This window comes from Microcebus murinus, chromosome 2 (assembly GCF_040939455.1).
Source record: "Microcebus murinus isolate Inina chromosome 2, M.murinus_Inina_mat1.0, whole genome shotgun sequence".
NCBI classification, from domain to species: Eukaryota; Metazoa; Chordata; class Mammalia; order Primates; family Cheirogaleidae; genus Microcebus; species Microcebus murinus.
In genome coordinates, this window is record NC_134105.1 from 103667979 (window position 1) to 103691842 (window position 23864).

At 51.8% G+C, this 23864-nt stretch overlaps 4 protein-coding genes and 1 non-coding gene across 12 annotated transcripts in view; all 5 read right to left on the reverse strand.

Moving 5' to 3' along the window:
* The window catches only part of KRTCAP2 (keratinocyte associated protein 2), a 139985-nt gene that overhangs the window by 52713 nt on the left and 63408 nt on the right, over window positions 1–23864 (reverse strand). The window lies entirely within an intron of this gene.
* On the reverse strand, window positions 1766–7618 carry ENTREP3 (endosomal transmembrane epsin interactor 3). 3 transcript variants are annotated; one of them, XM_012767829.2, is made up of 12 exons: window positions 6788–7618; window positions 6534–6590; window positions 6223–6333; window positions 6000–6119; window positions 5764–5871; window positions 5063–5235; window positions 4833–4932; window positions 4443–4512; window positions 3652–4197; window positions 2974–3042; window positions 2616–2869; window positions 1766–2525 (listed from the first exon to the last, which is right to left on the reverse strand). In XM_012767829.2, exons 1-12 carry the CDS (start codon window positions 7010–7012, stop codon window positions 2352–2354), a joined length of 2007 nt encoding a protein of 668 aa, XP_012623283.1. In that variant the 5' UTR covers window positions 7013–7618; the 3' UTR covers window positions 1766–2351. The 3 variants fall into 3 exon arrangements, with proteins under 3 accessions (XP_012623283.1, XP_012623282.1, XP_012623284.1); XM_012767828.2 differs by having other exon boundaries at window positions 5063–5238; window positions 6788–7594; XM_012767830.2 differs by lacking the exon at window positions 6534–6590 and having other exon boundaries at window positions 5063–5238.
* On the reverse strand, window positions 8130–13350 carry SCAMP3 (secretory carrier membrane protein 3). Its single transcript, XM_012767843.3, has 9 exons — window positions 13077–13350; window positions 12694–12771; window positions 11461–11583; window positions 11255–11375; window positions 10344–10472; window positions 9730–9889; window positions 9523–9624; window positions 8881–8998; window positions 8130–8588 (listed from the first exon to the last, which is right to left on the reverse strand). The coding sequence occupies exons 1-9, from the start codon at window positions 13140–13142 to the stop codon at window positions 8442–8444; spliced, it is 1044 nt and encodes a 347-aa protein (XP_012623297.1). The 5' UTR covers window positions 13143–13350; the 3' UTR covers window positions 8130–8441.
* On the reverse strand, window positions 11761–11864 carry LOC142869888 (small nucleolar RNA U13). Its single transcript, XR_012918436.1, has one exon. It is a non-coding gene; the product is annotated as a small nucleolar RNA U13 (small nucleolar RNA).
* Window positions 13865–23770, reverse strand: CLK2 (CDC like kinase 2). 6 transcript variants are annotated; one of them, XM_012767836.2, is made up of 14 exons: window positions 23463–23769; window positions 22160–22214; window positions 21672–21841; window positions 19725–19953; window positions 18954–19041; window positions 18535–18601; window positions 18246–18362; window positions 17281–17447; window positions 16430–16524; window positions 15644–15773; window positions 15465–15547; window positions 15214–15293; window positions 14944–15034; window positions 13865–14392 (listed from the first exon to the last, which is right to left on the reverse strand). In XM_012767836.2, the coding sequence occupies exons 3-14, from the start codon at window positions 21839–21841 to the stop codon at window positions 14207–14209; spliced, it is 1503 nt and encodes a 500-aa protein (XP_012623290.1). In that variant the 5' UTR covers window positions 22160–22214; window positions 23463–23769; the 3' UTR covers window positions 13865–14206. The 6 variants fall into 6 exon arrangements, with proteins under 6 accessions (XP_012623290.1, XP_020140774.1, XP_012623292.1 ...); XM_020285185.2 differs by lacking the exon at window positions 22160–22214 and having other exon boundaries at window positions 18954–19038; window positions 19725–19950; window positions 23463–23770; XM_012767838.2 differs by lacking the exon at window positions 22160–22214 and having other exon boundaries at window positions 19725–19950; window positions 23463–23770.

Genomic DNA, 23864 nt, shown 5'->3' on the forward strand with positions numbered 1-23864 from the left:
AGCTTATATTCTATGGGACGACACAAATATAACAAAAAATAAGATAATTTTAGATAGTGTTAAGTGCTCAAAACATGGAGATGTGATAGAACAATTGGGATGGGGATGAGGTGCTCACTGAGGTTAGGGTGGAGTTAAGACCTAAATTAGGTGAAGACATCAGCCATAGCGACAGAGTGGTGCTTTGGAAAGAGCAAGTGCAAAGGTCCTTGTGCTGCAAGGCAGTTTGGTTGGAGCAGAGGTGGGCCAAATTGTACTTGACCATAGTATCTGAGCATTTGGAGATTATTCTAAATATAATGGGAAGATATTAGAGTATTTTAGTTTATTTTGAGACAGAGTCTTGCTCTGTCATCCTGGGTAGAGTGCAATGGTGTGATCATAGCTTAGTGAAACCTCAAACTCCTGGGTTCAAGGAAAGGATCCTCCCCCTCAGCCTCCCAGAGTGCTAGGATTACAGGCATGAGCCATCACTGCACCCAGCCTAGACAGAGTCTTAATACAGCATGATTTATCATTACTTTGCTGAGTGGAGAATGGATTGTTGGGAAGAGTGGAAATAGATCAATTCTAAGATTGTGAAAAGAGGTAATGGCTTTAACTAAGTAGGTGGGGAGGTGGGAGACATGGAAGAATTCAGGATAAGATTAGGTGTGTTGGCTGAAGGAAAAGAAGTCAGGATGATTCCTCAACTTTTGGAATGTACAAATGGGTATGGTGGTACCATTTATTTGAGATGGGAACAGTGGAAGAAAGAACAGGTGCTGAGGGTGGGATCAAGAGTTCAGTCATGTCCATGTTGAATCTGAGATCCCCACTAGACATCAAGCACAGATGCTGAGTTGGAGGTCAGAACTCAGAGAGGTCAAGGCTGGAGTTATATATTAACACATAGATGGTACTTAAAGCCATGGACCTTGGTAGGGCCACCTATAGAAAGAAAAGGGGTAAAAAAGAGAAGAGGGTTTAGGAGAGAGCCCCAGGGCCCTCCAGTTTTAACCAGTATGGCAGGGGTATAAAAACTGGTAAAGGATATCCTGAGGGTAAAGTAGGAAGAAAAGTAGGAGACTGTGATGTCTTCAAAGACAAGAAAAAGAAAAATTCAAGAAAGGTACTGATTATCTGGGTTAATTGCTGCTTAGAGGTGAATGGAGATGGTGACAGAAAAATGGTCACTAGATCTGATACCACTTTGGTCACTGAAAACTTTGTCAAGAGCAGTGGCTGGGGAGAGGTAGGAGGAGTCTTATGGTAGGCAAGGAGAGAATGGATGTTCAAGAGTGGAAATAAGAGAGAAAACCTTATTCAACAAAAAGGAGCAAAGATACAATTGGTTGGTGGAAATAAATAGTGTCTTCAAAGAGTTTTCTTTCTTTTTTTTTTTTAAGACAGAGTCTTGCTTTTTTGCCCAGGCTAGAGTAAGTGCCGTGGTGTCAGCCTAGCTCACAGCAACCTCAAACTCCTGGGCTTAAGCAATCCTGTGCCTCAGCCTCCTGAGTAGCTGGGACTACAGGCATGCGCCACCATGCCCAGCTAATTTTTTCTATATATATTAGTTGGCCAATTAATTTCTTTTTATTTCTAGTAGAGACGGGGTTTTGCTCTTTGTCAGGCTGGTTTCTAACTCCTGACCTTGAGCAATCCGCCCACCTTGGCCTCCCAGAGTGCTAGGATTACAGGCGAGAACCACTGCACCTGGCCTCAAGTTTTCTTAAATATAAGAAATACTAGAAATTTCACTGGTGACAAAGAATGATCCAGGAGAGAAGGGAAAACTGAAATTTATTGAAGGCTTACGTGGTTTGTTAAGAGATTTACAAACATTCACCTTCACAACGTTTTATTGATCAGGCAGTCAGGGTTAAATAACTTGCCCAAGGTCATGCAGCTAGAGATGGCCACACAGAGCTGAGAGCCATCTGGATTTTTCTGACTCTTCATGCCTGCCTCAGCACCCCATCACTCAAGAACACATGCCCTGTACATAACCAACCTGGCACATGCCTTTGCCCTCACCATAGTGCTCCTACAAATCAGAAAGAGCCACTCTCATGCCGGGGGAGACAGGAGTTTATTCATTTTCCTCCTGCAGTGCTATAAGCATAAGCAGGGGCATCTTCCCCCACAGCCTGAATACCCATGCAGCTCAGCACAGATGCTCTCCCAGTCCGGAGGGGCAGAGGCAAGCAGCAGGAGTCCGGAGAGGTAAGAGGGAAATGGATACTTTTGGGGGGTATACAGCAGGTATCTTTTTGTGACAGCCAGTGCAAGGGGGTGCTGGAGGGTGCTGTCCCAACCAGCTGTAGCCCCAGTATTTATCTGGATGTGTTCAGTGTGACAAGAAGCCCAGGTCAGAGCCCAGTCTCCCGGCCGCCACCATTGAGGCTGAGGCTGTGAGGGCGCGTACCACGCTCCAGCCGGCGGCCAGACAGGAGGCGCCGCAAGGAGGAGCCAGAGCTCAGGTCTCCACAGCTGCGAAGGTGGAGGCTCTCTCGGCCTGGCCGGCCCCACGGGCTCCGGGGTACCTGGACAGGGACCAAAGAAAGGGCATCAATATGGCCCAACCTGAAACTCCAGGCTTTCCCAATGATCTTTCTGGCTCCCTCAACTCCTACCTGCTTATGTCCATGGGCTCTAGTCCCACTGGAGTCCGGAGCCTTCCTGGACATCTGGAGGAAACGAGTGACCAGGCCCCGGCCTGGCCAACTGCCCTTCAGATCCCCTAAGGAGTGGGCAGGTGTAGGGCCTGAGGGCAGGGGAACTTTCTGGAAGGTGGGCACAGGACGCCGTTTCTCAGCTGAACGGGCACGTAGCAACTTGGGAGAAGGGCAGCGGGCTAGGCGGAAGAGGCAGGCTTCAGAGCAGAGCCCTGCAGAGAGAAAAAGACAGATAAGAGAATGGGGTGGGGGTATAGAGAGGGACAGGCTGCGCTCCACTACCCCTTATGCCCCGGGTGCCAACCACATGCCAGACCTGTATCTGCAGAGGAAATGGAAGCAGCTTCTTCCTCAAGCACTTTGGTATAAAGGTCCCTGAAGTCAGCTGCAGAGAAGAGAGAAAGACAGGGACTGAGTGGGGACACTGTGGACACGCCCACCCATCCACTCCCCTGTGAGAACTCAAGCCCAGAAGTTCCACAGCTCCCACACCCCATCCCTAATCAAGGGACCATCATCTCTGCCCACATCTGCCAATGACTAGGTGGTCCAGGGACTATGGCGGTATCGTTCACTGCCGCATGCTCCCAGCCCCTGGCACACGGAGGTAATCACGAGCACTTTCAGCACAATGCTAAGCATTTTACATGCATTATTTCACTTTTCAGCAACCCTATAGCACTTACGGTGAAAGTACTACCACGATACCTGTTTTGCAGGTGAGAAACTAAGGCCTTAAGAGGATAGGTATCTGGCTCAAGCTGGGAGCCATGGAACTGCTTTCACAAAATACGTCCTCCTCTTTCAACCACTAAGCTATGAATGGTCTGTCCCTAGGAGGTAAGGACTAAAGTGTCTCTCTCAGGAGTGAACTCATCCCTTCTTCCTCCTCAGGGACCTCAACAGTGTCCCAAATCCTGGTGGGCATCACTGACCCTCTAATTCCCAGTGCCTGCCCTCTCCTGAACTGGCGTGGTGGGGGAGGGAGGCTTACCAGTGTCGCTGGAGGTGGTGATGCCTGGGTCGCTGTGGGACCGTGGCAGCAGCAGCGGAGGTGGGGAAGCCGGATGAGGAGGCCGGTGCCCCGGTGGGGTGAGGGAACCTGAGCTATCGCTGAAGCGTCGAGTGGGGGCTCGGGTGGGAGGGGCCACAGCTGGGCGGCTGCCTCCCCGGGGGACCCGCCGCCTCAGCTCAGGGAAGCAGGGTCCCACCCAGGGCGGCCAGCCCTCCAGCCGGTGGCAGCTGCGGGCAGCTGTGGGGGCACCCAGTGAGGGTGGGGCCTCTGGGGCAGAGCAGGAATAGGAGCGGGCAGCCCGTGGGGGCCGCCGTGGCAGGGGGCTGTCCTCAAAGGGGCCCCGCAGGCCACAGTCCAGGCTGAGGCAGTAGCCGGCGCGGCTGCGCTGGATAGAGCGGAAGAGCACGTAGTCAACGGAGCGCACGGAGCCCTGCAACTCCAGCAGGCACGAGTCCTCCGATGGGCTAGAGCCCCCAGGGAGGTCGCCGATGGCTGACAGCACCAGAGACCCGCTGTCCATGGACACTGTGGGCAGCAGGGGGCGCTAAGTAGCACCAGCCGGGCCGGCACTGCCCAGGCAGTTCTCTTTTCCTAAGCCTAGCCTCTCCAGGTGGCTCTGCTTCCAGCTTCATCTCAGAGGAAAGCCAGGGTTCCAAGAAGCCACAGCCCGTGTTTGCCCCCAAGCCACCAACTCAGTCTTGTCTCCACCTTTTTTTGCCCCCACCCAGCCAAAGCTCTGCCCTGTACACCTCTCCCCACCCTCTGCTCACCATCTACAATGGAGGCCACTCGCTCACAGATACAAGAGCCATCATGAAGCTGAGGATCAAAGAGAGTTGCCTGCAGAAGACACAAGGATCAAGGGTCCAGCCCTACTCAACTGACATGGCCACCCCTATGTGTGGACAGAGCTCTGGAGACCTAGATTCCAGACCAGCTTTGTCACTTTGTACAAGTCACTTATGTGGGACTCAGTATCCACATCCATAAGAGAGAAATAATAGTTCCTATCCCACCCACCTCACCAGGCTCTAGGTGAGATCAAAGATGACAGTGGACATGCCAGTACTACAAAGATCATGACAACTACTATTATCTTTATCAAGCAACTACAGCTTGTTCAGTCCTGCTCCCCAGCCCTCACCAAGCCACACCCTCACCTGGCTGTCTCCTCGTAGCCCCATGACGGCCTCATAAGAAGGGGGGCAATCAGTAGGGTACAAGGGCATTGGGCTGTCCATGGAGCCATTGTACGTGATGCTGGCAAGATGAGGGAGAGCGTCAAAGTAGGAAAAAACAGCTGCTACTCCACAAAGATCCTACCCCACCAATCCCAGCCAGCCCCAGTCCCCTTCCTTAGTTCTCCCAGCAGGACCCCGCCAGGCCTCACCTCTGTGCATCTGTTTCTGAGCTGCAGGTGTACTCTGGGGGATAGTAGGGAGGTGGGGGCACAGGCGGTACAAATTCCTCCAGGTCCAACATGGTGTGTAGGAGAGGGGCTGGGGGTGAGGATGTACAGCCCAGAGGCCCCAGGGGGCCTGAGACTGAGCGCTCAGGAGCCAGCTGCTGGGGAGCAAGCAAGTTGTTGGCCCCCAAACTCCTCTCTCATCTACATTATTTTTTCTCCAAGAAGCCCCAGTTCTAGCCCATCCCTCACCCAAAACTAGCTCATCCTTAGCTCAGCCCCCACCCTGGACAGAAGACTCTGACTTTGCCCACCCAGAAATTTGTCCTCTTTGCAGCCCTGCCCCCATTCAGAATCACAACCTGTTCTCTATCTCCACAAGAATGTCCACTCTTTATCCTCACCTGGATCAAAGACTGTACCCAACACCCTGTCCATTCTCTAAATCCCTTTCTGGTCCCAGACTGGCATCACATACTTAACTCACCCCATGTCATCTCTCCTTCTCACCCTCTCTTTGGCCCCTAAACATCCCTGCAATAGACATGCACATCCAGTAGATGACTCGCAGCCCTTGGTGCTCAGAAGCCAGATCTGTAGCCACTGCTTCCTCAAGGCCAGATCCAGCACACACGCCCCTGCACGCCACCATGCCTACCTGGCTCTGGCCCCAGCTTTCCCCTCACCGTATGCACGAGGTCCAGAGAGAAGATCTGGATGCAGCAGACAATAGCAGAGACGGTGCAGATTATGGCGGCACAAATGGTGAGCCCACAGACGCTGAAGAGCAAGTTCTGGGAAGGGAAGAGGAGAGGGGAAGTGAGAGAGGAGTAAGTCCCATACATTCTGGGCCTGTGGGTACCCCAGAAAGGGAGGCATGGGTGAGAACCAGAAGGATGTCTGGGGGGTGGTGCATGCTCACCTTGAGAGCCCCTCGGGCTTCATCACAGGTGGAGTTAGCGGCAACTTTCAGTTCCTGCCCTGACTCTGGACAGGGCCGGAGTAGAGGAACAGAGGGGCAGCACACACAGACCTTTCCGTCCTGATGGGATTAGGGAGAGTGAGGCAGCCTGAGTCAGGACAAACCCAAGTGTCCTGTACACCTCCCAACCAGCTCTTTCCAGCTGTCCCTCCTCAAATCTCACCATGGAGCATTCTTGAAAGTCTCGAGCCAGCTGAGCATTCTTACAGGAGAGAACAGAGCCAGCCATGCTAAGCATGACACAGAGCACCGAAAGCAAGGAGAAGAAGGAGATCTAGGGGAAACAGGGTGTGGACTCAGGATTGGGATCCTCATGAGTACCCCTCTACCATAGATGGAACCACCCGCCTTCACAGACACTTCGTGCCCGGCTGGCATCAACTGGGGAGCCAGTTCTCTTCTTGAGGGAAATATGGACATCCCCTCAGGTGCTGGGCACCTGCCTCTCAGTGGGCACTGGACTCTGGCACCTACCACTAGAGTGAATGGTCGCTTCCAGGACACAATGCCAACCACCCCGGAGAACGCCAGCTGGGGACAGAGTGGGCACAGGCTCAGCCTGGCAGGGGAGGCACCTGAGTGAGCCCCTCACCACAGGATGCACCCAGCCCTGTAAGGAGGGAGAGGACCAGGAGAGGAAGGAGAGGGCAGGATGTGGACTTGCAGCTGGTGTGGAGGGGTGGGGCCCAAGGAGCCTCCCCCACCCAACAACTGTGCACCCAACTCACCGAGAACCCAGCCCAAGACGGGCAGGACCTCTTGATGCTCTCAGTGGTGGTGACGGAAGAGGCTACCATGCTGAAGGTGACCACCAGGATGCCCAGGAGCACCTGGGCCAGCCCCAGCGTGAGCAGGGCCTGCAGCCAGGGTCGGTGGAGGCGTAGGTGGGTCAGGCCCCGGGTGCTGGGCCGGCTGGTCAGAGAGCGGCTGGAGTCACTAGGCGAGGGCATCATGCCTGCCGCCCGGTTGCCTGCGCCTCGCTCGGCACCCCCTGGTGCTTGGGAGCATCTCAGAGGCGCCAAAGGCCCCGTCCTTTCTCCTCTCCACCCCCCTCGCTCTAGAGCCCACCCCGTAGCTGGGTCCCCTGGGGCATGGCCCAGGGACGCCAGCTGGGGCGGGGCCCAAGCGAGCGGCGTCACGGAGGGACCGCGGGGTGCTTTCTCCCCACCTCGGGCACTGAACGGGCACCGTGCCCGGGGCGGCGATGAGGACGCAGGAGCACGGGCTCATCGCATCTCCCTAGGGAAGATGGGAGCCGAGAAGGGCTGGTCTCGGAGTGAGGAGAGGGCAGCGGTCCGGACCCCAGGGAAGGGTGGGGAGGGTAAGGGCGAGAAGGATGGAAAGAAGTCTAGAGAAGACGGCAGGGGTTGGCTCGGGGTGACTCTAGAGGCGTGGTCGGTGTGCCCGCAGGGTGTCCAGTGGGATCCGGGGCCGCCTGGTGGGGAGAGGCTGCGGCGCCGCCGTCCCCCCGGTCGCCCGCCCAGCTCCCCTCCCCACCACGCTCCGCTCCCCCAGCTCCGGCTGCAGCAGGTCGGAGACTGAAGGCGGGGGATGGGGATGGGATGGTGCGGGAGAAGGGGCGTGGCGGCAAGGGTTGGCGCGGTGCATGCCGGGAGTTGTAGTTCGGGACAGACCGTGGGGCGGGGTTGACAGCGGCGGGGTGAGGCAGCCAGCTCGGGCCTTTGGTTGAGTACTTCTCCACCCACTGCCTCTCCTCTGATCCTGGCTGAGCTGCTGATGATCCTTTCAGCGCCCGCTTGAGCCCCACCCAGCCTTTCAGGCCCCAGGCCCACGCGTCCCTGGCGTTCCTAGCAGAGGCAGCGGTTCTTCCGCTGGTCATTTATGGAGCGTAGGGATCCCTGGCGTCTCCGCGTTTCCATGCCCAGTCCTGGACTTCGCTCCCTCTTCCCGCTGCAGCCACCTCAGTTGTGCCGCCCCGCCCCCCAGCTCTGCGTTTACGCTAAAGCCAGGTCCCGCCGTTCCCCCACGGTTCACACTCTGCTTCCACTCCGCACTTTCTCTTTCATAGGGCCTAATTAATTACCAATGGAAATACAGGAAACAGGGATGTGAGTTCCAGTTCCACTTTCTTTTTATTTAAATAACCGAAGCAACAGCCTTGGCACAGCAGAGGGAAGCTAGGTTAGGGTGTGTAAGAGGTGGCGGCAATGTGGCCCAATGTCAGGGGGAAAGAGTGAGCAGTGACTGGGTCACAGTGGACTCCCCAAGCCCCTAAGTCAGGTTCAGCAGTCATAGCCGTGGGACTGGGGACACTATAAGGAAGCCATCAAATAGTGATGTCTCTCCAAGTCCCAGAGACCTCAGGGATGGGAGCTAAGTCAGCTCCCTCAAGTGGCAGGGTCAGGGTTTCCCAGTCAGGGGTCACGGGCCCCGGAAGGCATTTTCAGCAGCCCCAGCGGCTGCATTGGCAGCTGCGGTTCGCACTGCAGGGTTGGAGAAGACACCAGCAGCAAATTCTTGCTGGGCCTTCTGAAAGCTGGCACCTGTGCGGCGGTACAAGGAGTGGATCTGCGTGTAGAGGACAAAGACATTATGGCACGTTCCAGCCGCTGTTGCTTCGCCCCAACCAAACACCATCATCCCCACTCACCAGCCTGCTGCTCTAGCTTTTCCTTCTTGGCTCTGATCCTCCCTCCCAGTACACATACTCACACACACAGAAACATACACCCCAGAGGTCCATTAGCTGAGAACTCGCCCATCAGCCTGGCCCGCCTCGATTCCTCCTGAATGTTCCACCCAGGCCCCTAGGGACCCGTGATCTCACCCTCTTGGCCCCATCTTTAACACAGCCCCTCACCCGCTTTAGCATCACAATTCCCAGTACAGCGATGCCAGTGAAGAAGAGGGCGACCAGCAGCATGAGCACAGCTACAGCTGTGTTGGCCTTCAGCACCACCAGAGCAGAGATCCAGCCACTATAAGGGGGGGGGGGGGAACATACTAGTGAAGAGGGGCTGCACAGCTGGGTCTCTGCCCTCCCAGCTTCTCCAATGGTTACGTTGCCAACGGGCCCTTTTCCCACCCTGCCTATCAGCGGTCACTCCTCTGTCAGCCTGGCAGCGTTCCACACACCACAATCCCAACTACAGCTACTCTCTTCACAGCTTAATTTCAGTTTCTGAACCATTAGCTCCTAGCTCTCTAAGCAATTCCAGGCAGTCCTCTCAGGATTCTTCCTTCTCTCTTCAACTACAGTTTATATGCCTTCTCCAGGCAGCCTCTCAGATCGACCACACGTAACTGTGTTCCTCTCAATCTATGCCTGCTGAGAGTTCTGTCTGGGCTCTTTCTATCTTGAAAGTATGTCCTGTATCTCACTAAACTACCACTTCTCAAGGATTAAAACCGTATTTCCTTTTTCTGAACTACTCCTACCCCAGTACTGAGCGCTGGCTTGGTCTAGAGGAGTGAAAGGAAGGTAGATGGCAGCCTCACAGACCTGAACCCCCAACCTGGGATACCAATGGCCTGGAGAACATAGAGCACATCCTGGACGAAGAAAATGAAGAAGAAAACGAAGAAATTGAATGAACTGTCACTCCTGCAAAAAGAAAGAAATGGGGAGAGTGGGAGAAAAATCAGAGCTGAAGGAGCAGATGTGGGGCCCATCCCAGGTCCCCATCACCACCACCCCACGCACACTTACCGGAAAGCCTTATACATGGGGCGGTACCAGCAGACAAAGGAGCAGGGAGTGAAAAGGAGGACCCAGAGGAGAGAAAGCCCAAAGCCTGAGCCGTTGCTGGTCTCCACACAGAAGCTGGCCAGGCAGGCGAGGAAGTTCAGGAGAAGAGCCAGAGTGCTGCCTAAGGGGCAGAGGGACAGGATGACAGGTCCTTCTGGACTTCAATGAAGAATCCTTTCCATCTATGCTCACCGCACAACCCTCACCAAATGTGGCAGAGTAAGTAAAGGAAGGTAGCTCCTGCCTTCATGGAATCCTCAACTCAACAGGAGAGACAGAGCAAGCCAGTCTCAATCATGTGTGATCACCTTGCAAAGACATTTAAATCATTCAGAATACATTTCTGTATGGGAATGAAGGAAAGTGAGGAGGGGGCAAGCACATACATTTGCTAGCAGGCTGGTGAACAAGTTCTAAATAGCCCAAAAACAGCAACCCAGGAAGATTCCTGGAGAAACTGGCTTAAAATTAAAATGTTGAGGGGAGGTGAAGTGTCTGGTTCTAGATGAATGGCCCCCCCAGGGCAGTTAAGAGAGCTACCAGTAACTTCCTCCAAAAGGCTTCTCACTACTCACACATCCAGAGGTAGTACATGGTGGATACAGTCTTCTGAAATTCTTGGGGGATCTCCATGGAGATGTCCTGGAAAAAGCAGGGCTGAACTGGGCAAAAAGAAGGTAGAGGGGGCCAATTGTTCTGTCGAGCTGTAAGGCACAAAGAGAGTAGGAGGACCCCAGAAGTGAGGCAGAGACCAACAAAGGAATCACTCTCCACTCCCTTCATCCCTGGGTCCTCTCTTTACCTCCAATTTGGGGTCCAAAGAGAGAAGAGAAAGTGGAAAAAGTAAAAGTAACAACAAGTGTTTGCTATTATTTATGATAGCTAAGCCCTACACCAAGCACTTTACATGTATGACCTTGTTTAACCCTCACAACAATCCTGTCAAACAGATTCAAACATTATTTTCACTTTACAAATAAGGAAAATGAGGCACTCAGGATTAAATAACTTGCCTAAGAGCTCATGGTTAGTAAGCAATATCTCCAAAATTCAAAGCCAATGCTCTTTTTTTTTTTTTTTTTTTGAGACAGAGTCTCACTTTGTTGCCCAGGCTAGAGTGAGTGCCATGGCGTCAGCCTAGCTCACAGCAACCTCAAACTCCTGGGCTCAAGCGATCCTACTGCCTCAGCCTCCCGAGTAACTGGGACTACAGGCATGCGCCACCATGCCCGGCTAATTTTTTTTTCTATATGTATTAGTTGGCCAATTAATTTCTTCTTTTCTATTTATAGTAGAGACAGGGTCTCACTCTTGCTCAGGCTGGTTTTGAACTCCTGACCTTGAGCAATCGGCCTGCCTCGGCCTCTCAGAGTGCTAGGATTACAGGCATGAGCCACTGTGCCCGGCCCCGACGCTCTTAAGACCCTTTTTTTTCTCCTTTCAAACCATCAGATGCTCTCTCCCACCCTACCAAAGACCCACTTACTGGCAGTGCCCCCCAGGGCAGCATGCTGCAGCTCTCGTTCTCTGCGGTCCAACTCCTCTGCCTTCCGATTGAGCTCCTCCTGTTTCTTTAGCAGCTCAGCTGTGGCTGCTGCAGCTGAGGCCTGCTCAGTATGAACAGAGGGAATGTGAGCCCTGGGCCCCAACCCTGGCCCCTCTTCCCAGTCCTCACCTGCACAGCTGTTTTACCTGAGTGCTGTAGGAGCCATAGTTCTTGGGTTCTGTGGGACTGAGCTTTCTTGAGGGCTGCAAGGAGGGAGCTGAAGGTGCAGGCAGTGGGGCAGGGGCAGCAGGCTCATAGGCGGGTGACGGCTGTTGGGGAAAAGACCTTAGGGAGCATCTAGTCCCTCATAACACAGGACTAGAGTCTGTTTGAATGCTTTTAGACCCAGAATTCATTCCCTTAAGGCAGCAGTCTTTCCTCCAATTGTTAGGAAACTAGTTCTTGTGTCAAATTTATGTCAGAGAACTTTTTTTTTTTTTTTTTCACGTCAGATGGGTAATGTGCCGATGTCGTAACAAGGTTTGAGGGAGGCACATCTCACGCATGCGCGTGAAAACCCAATCATCACGCTTATGAACTACAAAAGGATCAGTCAGAGAACTTTTGATGACTTGCAACAGCCCTCATCACCCCTCACATCCAATTCCTTAGCAAGAATTCAAAGCACTCATCCACCATCTCTACTCCCTTAACTTCTTCTTCTTCTTCTTTTTTTTTTGAGACAGAGTCTCACTTTGTTGCCCAGGTTAGACTGAGTCCCGTGGCGTCAGCCTAGCTCACAGCAACCTCAAACTCCTGGGCTCAGGCAATCCTGCTGCCTCAGCCTCCCAAGTAGCTGGGACTACAGGCATGTACCACCATGCCCGGCTAATTTTTTCTATATATATTAGTTGGCCAATTAATTTCTATTTATATTAGAGATAGGGCATCGCTCTTGTTCAGACTGGTTTCGAACTCCTGACCTAGAGCAATCCGCCCGCCTCAGGCTCCCAGAGTGCTAAGATTACAGGCGTGAGCCACAGCGCCCGGCCTAAAGCTCACCCTTTTCTATTCCAGTTGGACAAACAGATGTAGTCCTCCTCACTCCCTGCCTTCAAACTGCACACCCAACATGAACTCCAACCTGCCCCAACCTTTATTTTCTTCAAGGAAGTGTTCCCAGACACAGCCTTGGTTCAGGCCCTGCCAGACTCCAGGTCCTCCCAGGACTGACTTTTAGAGCTCGAATGAGATGAATCTTGGCCCTAGTTGTCCCTAGAAGGATTTAGGCATCCCATGGCAGACTGGCCTCTCTCAGGGAGCCTAAGATCACAGTGCCTCTCCCTTCCTCTGCATGCAGAAAGGTCCCCTGTACCCAGACAGACTGGGCTCACTGGCAAACCTCCTTTCTTGACTTCCTGTGCTCTCCAGTAACTCACCTCCCGGGTCTCAAAAGGGTTGTAGACGTCGAGCGTGGCATACTGAGGGCTGGGTCGGTGTTGGATCACAGCTGGGTCCTGAGGACAGAGACCTGGGGCTCAGCTGACACTCGGTGCCTGCTGGGGGAATTCCCAGGGAACTCTCCTAAACTGCCCACGGCTCCAAGTACTGCACCTTTGTGGCCACGCTGTTGTCCCAACATTTGCCTCAAATCCATCACCTCGCATTGCCCCCTGGGGTACTTACTGGCCTGGAGTCACTGTCACCCCCACGTGGCGCCCCTTCCCAGGACCAAACGTCACCAATGGGAATACAAGTTAACCCAACCCTACAGAACCGAGCAGAGTCAACCTGATTGACTAAGGAGGCGGGCGCAAGTCACCTGAAAGGGGTTGTCAAGCTCGCCAGGCTCGGCGAACGGGTTCCCGCCGTCTCTGTTCTGAGCCATGTTTGCAACTGCGGCCTCGGCCGCCCACTGCCCTCCACGCCCCTGCCGCGGCAGTGGCGGCGGCGGTGGCTCTCAGAGCTCCCTCCGCTCTCTCGGTCCGCCCCGCTTCTCTGTGCACGGATTGGTCGTAGCGACCGGAAGGGTCTCAAGGATCCCCGTAGCAGCAGAGGGCTGCGCCTGCGCCTTGGTCGAAAGCAAAGACGGAAGAGCCCCCACGTGATAGACCGAACCCAGTCCCTGAAGCCAAGCACCGCCCCTTCCTCACGTGACTTCCCCCCACTAACTAACTACACTTCCCAGCAAGCCTCGCGCCGGAACTCAGTCTGCCCAGCCTCCCGAGGTGGACGACGGGAACCTTCTAACCCGTTGTGGCGGCCTCCCTGGAGCCCAGTTGAGCAAGTTTTCTATCTGGGTTTTTGGCTTTACCCGGGGGTGCAGCCTAATGGCTATAGTAGTCAGACCCCTTTCCCAGCTCTCATTTCACATCAGAGATGTACCACTTTATAATAACCCTGCTCCAGCCTAACCTGTGAGAAATGCTGCCCCACCCATCAATACCCTCCAATATGACAATGCGGACAAGTAGAACAAACTGATGACCTAACTCTAGTCAATTTTGGAGAGTGAGAGATGCTTTGAGACCCAAACTCAGAAAGGCTGCCAATCGTCTCATCCCTCCACCTTAGCTAGCATGCCCAAACCTTAAACTCCAGGGATGGGGGTCAGAGGAAGCACGTCATTTTATTTCACAAAGACTGTACAAAATTCCTTATAAAACATGGGGTAATGTCACCTGGTTACTTCATTCTGCCCCCATCCAACTCCATCTGAGGGAGCAGGTGAGGGTGGAAAAAGTGGATGGAATAGCATTATGTACAAGGCAGGGGTTGAAGTGATAGGTACAAGTTCTGTTATATTTACACTATTTCACATATTCACAGGTATATAGAGAGCCAGGAGGAAGGAGTGAGCTCCGGCTCTGTTCTCTTGTATAAAAAAGCACCAGTGTCCTGGACTGGACACCCACTGCTATAAGAGATGCAGGGGGGCCCAGGGCCCGATCGTCACCGACTGATATCCCGACTGGAGTCCCACAACTTGGTGTTGGGTGGCTCAGCCCGAAGGCGGGCGAAGAAAGGATGCTGAAGGGCTTCACCCAAGGTCAGCCGCTTAGCAGGTTCATACTCTAGCATGCTTTCAATCAGATCGAAGAGCTGGTGGTGTTCTTCTGCCTCTGAGGTCAGATACCGCTGGTGGAGGAGGGCAGGAAAAAGGTGAGGCGAGATGCCTTACAAATCCTGCATTCTTCTTCAAGGCCCTACCTTCTCAATCTTGGTGGACCAAGGCTCTGCTTGCAACCAATCTGAATGCTACCTTACCACCACACCATGACCAATGTTTCTGATATTACAGCTCAACCTACCTTCCCACTAGCACAATTACTCCTTCATACTGTTTGAAAGTTCTTTCTACTTGTATATCCTTGTCAACTTCATGAATCTTCTTTAGCTCCTCATTAAAATGTAAGCTCTTCAAAGGTAGTTTATTCTTTTCTGTCTGACCTAAAGAATCCAGGACATTGCTTTGATCTCTGGTTGTCTCAAGGTTAGGTTGTCTAACCTCCTTCCCTCCACAAGACCACTCCCTCTTATCTTTCCTCTATTGACCAAAGATGTCTTCTTTCAGTTTTCCTCCCCTCCTTTCCTAATCCTCTGTTTGTGAAGAGCATTGCAAGGGCAAACCACCTAAGAAAGAAGTGACCTCTGGGTGGTGGGCACTATTTATCCCCAGCCTGGCTCACCCGCAGTGGTTTGCAGTTCTCACGAACGTAGCTCCCAGCTGACGTGTTTTCATCCCAATCCAGACGACCCCGATAAAAATATTTCTGTTTTCTAGAGGGGAAGGGGAGGTTGAGGAATCAGAAGGTTCTCCTTGTTATAATTCCCTTATTTCCCCATCTGAGAGTAACTGGGGGGACAGGAGGTGTCAAAGAAAAAGAAAATGATGTGAAACAGACCAGTTCTGTGGAGAGAAAAAGAAAAGGGTTAAGTCCTTCCCATTCAAGGTTCACCTTGTCTTTCGGATCATCCGGGAAGGGATAGGACCCAAGATCCTTTCCATCATGGCTAGATGCTCTCTGTTGTCATGGGTCTGGGAAACAAAGACAGAAATAAGTATGGGACTGAGAAGGGGATACTGAGGACTAGCTGCCAGGAAGATGGGCAATTTGGAAGAGTGAGCAGGCAAGTCCTCAGCAGACAACAGAGAAATCAGGTAGGTAAAAGAATGCTGGGTGGACAATTAAGATACCTATCCACTTACCTGGAAGAGGGTAAAGCCAACATAGTACTCAAAGATGATACAGCCTATGCTCCACACATCACAAGGCTGGGACCAGCCCAACTCTAGGTGGGAATGGGAGAGAAAAGGTGTTATGAGGCTTAAGGAGGCCCACCTCAACCCATCACCTCACACACTCCAACAACCTTGCCCTCCCTTACCAAGGATGACCTCTGGTGCTCGGTAATGGCGAGTGGAGACAATGGTGCTATGGTGCTCATGGTCAAAGGTGGCACTACCAAAGTCTACCACCCGCACAGCTGTGCTCTTCACACTGCGCTCATCTCGCTTCTAGGAGCAAAACAGGAATAGAATGAACCTCTGCACCCTAGACAAAGATTCCACCACTATTTTCCAAAGGGCTTCTGAGCCTTGAAAAAACAACTCTGACCTGCCTGCCTGCCCCCACAAACCCCAGGAAATTTCCTGCTTTACAGCCTCCTTCAAATACAGCACAGTACTTTAGGGGTAAGAGAGCAAAAGAATGAAGCAATGATCATGGAATAGCATGCAAGTCTCTAAGTATCTGAAGAGATGGGTATACAGTTTTTCTGAAAATACCTAACATAGCAAACATAGGGGTCAAGGGAAGGAGAGCTTCTTTAGCTCTGAGATCGCCATTACCGCCAGTTAGTCAAGGGAGCCCAGCTTTCCTACCTCACAGAAATATATACCTAAAAATAGAAGGCAGTTCAAACCAAGACACTTAAAAGCATTTTCACTCTATTGGAAAGTTATTTAGAGGTCCCTTCCAAGTTCTCTTCCAATTTAAGTCTTCTTAAATCTCTCAACTTATTCTGATAGTCTGGTTTTATGCAGTTGGAGCCAGACAGGGAGAAAATGTGGGAGAAAGAGTGAAAAGAAGGACAGAAAAGGCTGAGTAAAAAGGCAAGGTGGCCCAGCTGCCAGCCTCTCACTGGCCAAAGTGTGGACCCTGTCCATCTTACCTTCTCTAGGTTGTAGGTGAGCTCATAGTCTGAATTCACAAACAGTATATTTTCAGGCTTGAGGTCCGTATGTGTCAGCTTGTTATCATGGAGGACTGCAGGGGAGAAGGCCAGGTCAGGCTTGGTCAGGTGGCCAGAGCTAACTGGTACCAACTGACCCTAGCAAAGCTGGTGAGGAGGCAGGTCCACAATCACTAGGGCTGCTTTCTGCACTACATCTAAATGAAATGCCTGGTCTAAGAAGCCCTACTCTTGATAATCTAAGATACACATATTATGTCAACTGGTATAAAAATAAAGAGATAGTTTGCTTTGGGTTGTAGTTTTGTACTGGTTTTGACATGTGTATATCTGACAGTCTGAACTCAATTCTGTGAAACTGTTATTGCTGTGAAGACTCAAGAGGAACTAAGTACTTGTCTAGACTTCCTGCCTGGCCCCTTAGCTGAACTACTCCATGTTCCCATCTGTTTTGCTGTGAATGAAGAACATCTCCTTTCAGACAAATGTAAAACTCAAGCCCAAGGAATGCATTTTCATCTGTGTTTGCTGTCTGATTGATGCTTTCCCAAGGAAGGAGAGGGAGGGAAAAAGGAAGTCGTTAAGTGCTTTGATTCCAAAGGCTTTCTCTTCCAGCTCCTCCTAGCTTGAGTGTGGAGTAAGAGCAATCAGTGATGATGAAGACATCAGTCAGGGAGTTAAGTAAGAAGAGATGTCAAGATGATAGTAAAGAACTACTGTTAATAGAGAGTTGACTGTTTAGGGACTTCACTAGTGCACAACTGAGACAGAAGAGGTCCAATCAAGGGAAGGGTCTGCCCCAGAGTCCGCCTCAGCCCCACCCCACTCACACTTGACGGCCTGGCACAGCTGGAAGGCCATGTGGCGCACTTGGTGGATAGGGTAGGGCAGGTAGTTGTTGTCTTTGAGGAAATCGAAGGTGCTAAGGCCCAGAAGCTCAAAGGAGATACACATGTGGCCATGGTAGTCAAACCAGTCAAACATCTGGACACAGAGGCTGGGGAAAGAGATGGGGGGGAAGGGGGATGTCTGATGAGCTCCCATCTGCCCACCACCCCTCCAACAAGGGAGGACTACCTAGGCCGAATGTAAGAACATGCTAGCTAGTATTACCAAAAAAATTCAGTTTAGCTAGGGAATGGTCTTTCTGCCAGACCCAAGAAGAGAGGTACTACCTGCCAAGCTTTAATACTTTCTGCAACATTTTAAATAGCTCAAAACACTATTTACTAAAGAGGTATTAAGTGCCAAGCTCCAAACAGTGTGAACCCTGAATCAAACTGTCACTCCTAAACCCCATCTCTAGTCCAACTCCTGAAATTCTCTCATCAACAGCCACCATTAGGCTCATGTTTATACCTATTGTCCTCTTATGTCTCTGCTTAATGCTCTTATTCTATTTTTAGCCTGTGAATGTATATTAACCATATATTACTATATAAATGTAAATGCCTCATCAACACAGTTCTTGGTATAAAAGCTTAATTCACTTTTTTGATGAAGATATTGATGCTCAGTCCTAGGGCCATGTCCAGGGTATATCTCTACAGAAGCTACTGTGGGCTAGGGTCAAACTATGGAGCAATCTAACTGCCCTGAAAACAAGGGGGAATGGATAAGAGAATGTCACAGGCCCTCCTTCCTACCCTGAGGTTCTACTACTCTAAGATGACGAATAAAAGATGAATGGATGAGAAAGTCTAGGACTCCCCTGCCTGCCTAACCCAGGTCTGGGAGTCTCTCTTCTGTAGGGTGGAGCCTCCCCAACTCCCCACATACTCCTTTGCTTGCTTACTTCTTGTTGTCAGGGTCCTTCTCGTTGATTTTCTCTAGTACGTTGATTTCAAGTCGAGCTGCTTCCTTGTACTTCTCCACATTCTTAATGATCTTCAGGGCAACTCGAGCCCCACCCCTAGGTTGGCAGGAGAGGTTTTCGCTGGGTTCTCAAGAACATGTCAAATTGAACAGGGCTATATGCAGATTAAGAAATTCTGTCTTTGGCTAGTCAGCAAAAAAGCCCCAGATAACCCTCATCACCTCTTTATGCCTAGCAGGTATGGAGGAGGGAGGGGGCTGACAGTTACCTGCGATGGTCAATACATTGTACAACTCGGCCGAACGTCCCCTCTCCTAAGGTGCTTACAATTTCATCTGAAACGAAAGAGAGCAGGGTCGGGGAGAGGGAGGGAGAGAAGATGGGAAATGAGCTGAGTTAGAAGAAAAAGGGGTACAGCAACCTGGGGTGAGGAGATGAAGGAAGGGGAACAGATACAGATGATCACAGGGGAAGAAAACCCCTGCGTGATTCCCACCACCTTTAACCCAGGGGCCGTGAGAGCTGGGAGTGGACAACAGAGGTCAATTCTCAACAGCAACTCAAACCACCCAGATAAACAACACCACTGAGAAAAGGCAAAAGAGGCTGTGACTTGGGTTGGCTTGGGATGTTAGGATGGCTATGGGACCATTACAGGCTATAGGATTGTTACGATTTGGCTTGTACATCGCTCTTGTAGCCAGTCCCCGACGTGGTAGATGAGGTGGCCCTCAGCGTCGTCCTCTACACTCTTGGCTCTCCGGCTGCTGTGCTGCTGTCGGGGGGCGGGGGGGGTCGGAGCAAGCCAGGTGTCGGAGCGGGGGCCGGAGGGATGCGGGGTGGGTGGTGGAGGGGTCACCGGTCACAGGCGCCCAGCCAGAGGGGACAGACGATGATGGGGGACAGTGGAAGGGAACACGTCAGATGCAGTAAGGCGGATCGGTGTGAGAAGAGAGAGCGGCACACAATCCCAAGTCCCCAAACCCAAAATGGGACAGGGAGAGGCATGGGCGGAGCAGAGAAGTGGTGTCGTTGCCAATGTCACCCACAACCCCATGCTCTACAAAATGCCCTTCTGGGCGGGCAACAGATCTCCCCTTGCCCCCACCCTAGCCTGCCTGCCAAGGGGGCCACAGAGCCCAGGGCTTGGGGGAGAAAGGCAGTTCACAAGCAAGGTCCCCATTTAAGAGTGGAGGCCACTGGGGCAGAGGAGCTGCTCCCAACACAATAAGCCCAGCATGCCAAGGAGGGCACCGAGGGTCACAAATGCTCCGTGCCCATCCATCTCCAAAGCAGATTCCTGGGGCCTTGAAGAGTCGGAGAGCTTCCAAGAGAGTAGACAGACTCTGTGCCCACCTCAATGTTCATGCCCCAAAGCTCAGCTGAGAACAAGGACACTTACCAGGGTCCTAGAAGGCCTAAAGAGGAGGGATAAGAAGGGCCTGGGCTAGCACTCACCGAAGAGGAGCAGCTGAATGTCCGGCTGCGCCTCCTCCGCCGTCTGTGCTTCCTCCGGCTGCTGCGCTGGCTTCGGTAACTGCTGTTCTCCCGCTGATAGTCATAGGAATGCCGATAGTCTGTGTCATAGTAGGCCTCTCCCCGATCCCGGCTGTAGTCATTGCGCCTATAGCTGCCACAGTATCGCCGATCATACACCCTCCGGTCTGAAGAACGGTCATCATAGCTGCTGTTGGACAATAAACAACCATTAGGTGCATCTGTTCAGGCCACATTCCCTGCCGCACTATGTGACAAGGTCTTGCCTCAGTGAGGACAAGAATAATGCTAGAAAAATTGCTCTAAGACACTCATTGACTCACTCCAAGAGGACCAAGGACAAGATAAGTGGGGTAAGAAAGCACAGAGGGGCCGGGCCTGGTGGCTCACGCCTGTAATCCTAGCACTCTGGGAGGCTAAGGCGGGCGGATTGCTCGAGGTCAGGAGTTCGAGACCAGCCTGAGCAAGAGTGAGACCCCATCTCTACTATAAATAGAAATTAAGACCAGGCGCGGTGGCTCACGCCTGTAATCCTAGCACTCTGGGAGGTCGAGGCGGGCGGATTGCTCAAGGTCAGGAGTTCAAAACCAGCCTGAGCAAGAGCGAGACCACGTCTCTACTATAAATAGAAAGAAATTAATTGGCCAACTAATATATATATATATATATATATATAAAAAAAAATTAGCCGGGCATGGTGGCGCATGCCTGTAGTCCCAGCTACTCGGGAGGCTGAGGCAGAAGGATTGCTTGAGCCCAGGAGTTTGAGGTTGCTGTGAGCTAGGCTGACGCCACGGCACTAACTCTACCCTGGGCAACAAGTGAGACTGTGTCTCCAAAAAAAAAAAAAAAAAGAAATTAATTGGCCAACTAATATATATGTATGTGTGTATACATATATATATATATATACATACATATATATGTGTGTGTGCGTGTATATATATATATAAAATCAGCCGGGCATGGTGGTGCAAGCCTGTAGTCCCAGCTACTCGGGAGGCTGAGGCAGAAGGACTGCTTGAGCCCAGGAGTTTGAGGTTGCTGTGAGCTAGGCTGATGCCACGGCACTCACTCTAGCCTGGGCAACAAAGTGAGACTCTGTCTCAAAAAAAAAAAAATTAATTAATTAATTGGCCAACTAATATATATGTATGTGTGTATACATATATATATATACGTATATATATATATGTGTATATATATATAAAATCAGCCGGGCATGGTGGCGCATGCCTGTAGTCCCAGCTACTCGGGAGGCTGAGGCAGTAGGACTGCTTGAGCCCAGGAGTTTGAGGTTGTTGTGAGCTAGGCTGACGCCATGGCACTCACTCTAGCCTGGGCAACAGAGTAAGACTCTGCCCCCCTCCCCCCAAAAAAGAAAGCAAGCACAGAAGATTCCCACACCAGCATGTCACCAAGACCTCTGAAAAGGCATCTACAGAACCACTCTCTCTGGGGGCTTCTTCCTCCCCTACAGTGAGGTTCAAAGAGCCATTTCTTTCTCAAGCGTTCCTGACTGAAATCCAGCCTTGCTCTAAACATCCTTAACCCACCCCGCCCATTGAACATGCCACTAAAATATTAAAACTACGCAAACCTAGTTTTGTCTTACCTATTAGCTCATTTAGTTGACCTCTAGCTCCCAGTCCTTTGCACATACATTCCCTCTGCCCAAAGACACTTCTCTCACTTGACTTCTACTTGTCCTCTGGATAAGCTCAGATGTCACATCCTGCTCTAACACCAACCAAACCTTCTGGGTAGTACATTCTCAGTCTCTCACTATGTACTTCATGATAACTCTTAACATTGCAGCACGAATGGCTTATTTTGTTATCCACTGAATATCACCTTCAGCCAGCTGCTTAGCACAATGCCCTCAACATGTAAACAATAAATATTCACCTCCGGGAACGAACATGGTAGCTGTCTTCCCACCGGCGACGTCGTGTCCGGTCACTGCTACTTGACCAAGAGCGACTTCTTCGTCGTTTATGCTTTCGGCTTCGATAGTGTTCATGATAACTCCCCCGGCTGCCTCGCTCTGAGGAATGGTACCTTCGGGGATGAGGCATCTGGAAGGGAAAGAAAAGTGGAGACAGTAGAAAAAGCTCTGAGTTTTCAGAAGTTTCCTCCAAGGACTGGCTGCTCCAAATACTAAGCTGCTTTCTCCTCTTTGATTTCTACCTCTTTTTAACACCCTCAACTTCCTCAGTCTTCCTTTGCGCTTACAATTTCTCCTTGTTGGAGTATATACTCACCTACTAACTCTAGTTGAAAACTCTATAAAGCCTCCAAAACCCCTCACTATTGACCACTCAGTTCAAATGCTCTACCCTGATTTTCTTCAAACATGGCTCCATGAAGACCTTCAGGTCTGAGACACAACTCACCAAAAGTGGGATTATGTGGCTGATGGAGACTGCCAAAGTTCATTCCCGGCTGGACCTAAAGTATAGATATCTGTGCTATGCTGAGTTCCTCACAAGTCAGTAGAATAAAGCTTTAGTTTACACAGTTATATTATAGTCATTAAAAGTGTGTCTATCTCCCCAGTTAGACCATCAGTGTCCTGAAGGCAGGAATCCAGCTTGCCAGGTTTCTATATATACCAGGTAAATGCAAAATACTAGCAAGTTCCTGGGTCTGGCCCCTTGAACTATCTTAATCATCTCTCACATCTCTGGCCAAAACTCCCTTGAGAAGTTTTAATACAGTAGGCCCCAAACTACAGTCAGCCTCCCATCTAGCCCCTCCCCTCTTATGCTTAAGAAGTAGAGAATAACTGGTTTTTAATTAATATCAGCCCTACTTGGCTGAACGCTGGCCACCTTCCAGTTAATGGAATTGGAATGGCTGGGTTCACGAATCCCTTTTTTTTTTTCCTTCAAGGAAAAAAATCAGAGAGAAATCAGTAACAATCCAGGAAGATGAGAATAGTAAGGCAGAATGAAATGAAAACAGAAGTCTTAGGGGTGGGGTGGGGGGGTGGGGGGTGAGGATTAGGTGTGTAGGCTTAATTAAGGACTCCAATGTCTGGCCCCCGTTTTGGGCCACTTCTTCCTAACCTCCTCAAATTGAGGAATGTGATGTTTGATCACTCCTGGCCTAACTGAGTTGGTAGAAAACCAAGAAGATGCAAGCACAAGAGTCTCCCAGGTAATTCAACCCTGATTAGCAGAACCGCATAAATGCCATCTCACCACATACACAATGACATCAAGTGCCTCACAGGCCTTTCTCCTCAAAGCATCTCTAGCTTGCCTTTCCCAACTTCTAAATCTTTTTTTTTTCCTTTCTTACTCCGAAAATCCAGAACTAACTCCTCAAAGTCGAATTCCTGCATGCTCCAAGTGACACGGTGGTGTCTTCTCCCTCTCCAGCTCTGATTAGGTCCCTTGGTCCAACTTTGGTAATTCCGCTCTTTCTCATCTCTGGAACCACTCTTATCCCTACTCGGTCATCCCTTCTCCTACTTTGGCTTCTCCCAAATTTCCTACAGGTCTTCCTGAATATATATAAGGCAGGCCAACCACCTTTCCCCTCATCTCCCTACTCTGCCGCTTCGCAGGTCTCAATACTCCTCCTCCCTTAATCTCGCCCCCGTCCCTTGCCCCCAATGCAATCCTATCCCCGCCCGCCCCGCGGTCGCCATCTTTCCGCTCGGGCCCGCGGCCAGCCAGCCCGCGCGCTCACCGTTCTGGCGGCGAGGCCCGTGCGCTTGTCCCACAGGAAGTCCGTGATGGCGGCGGCACTGCGGCCGGAGTCCCGGCACCCCCGCGGCGACGAAGTGCGGCTCCACCCCCCCAACCCGGAACCCTGGGACCTCCCGCCCTGTTCCCGGGTTCCGCTCCAGTCCCGCCCGCCCCGGCTCAATCCCCGCCCCTAAGATCCGCTCGGCGGCACTCGCACCGCCCCCGCCCGGGGCCCGATCCCAGCTCGGTCTCCGGCTCTGGCCTCTCCGCTCCGCCGCCACCGCCGTGAGCGAGCACGTACGCACGCACGGACGACCTGCGTCGCTTCCCAGCTACCCCTGAGCTCCGCCCCCAGGACCGCGCGCAAGACCACGTGCTCACGTAGCTCGCGGGCATCCTCCAC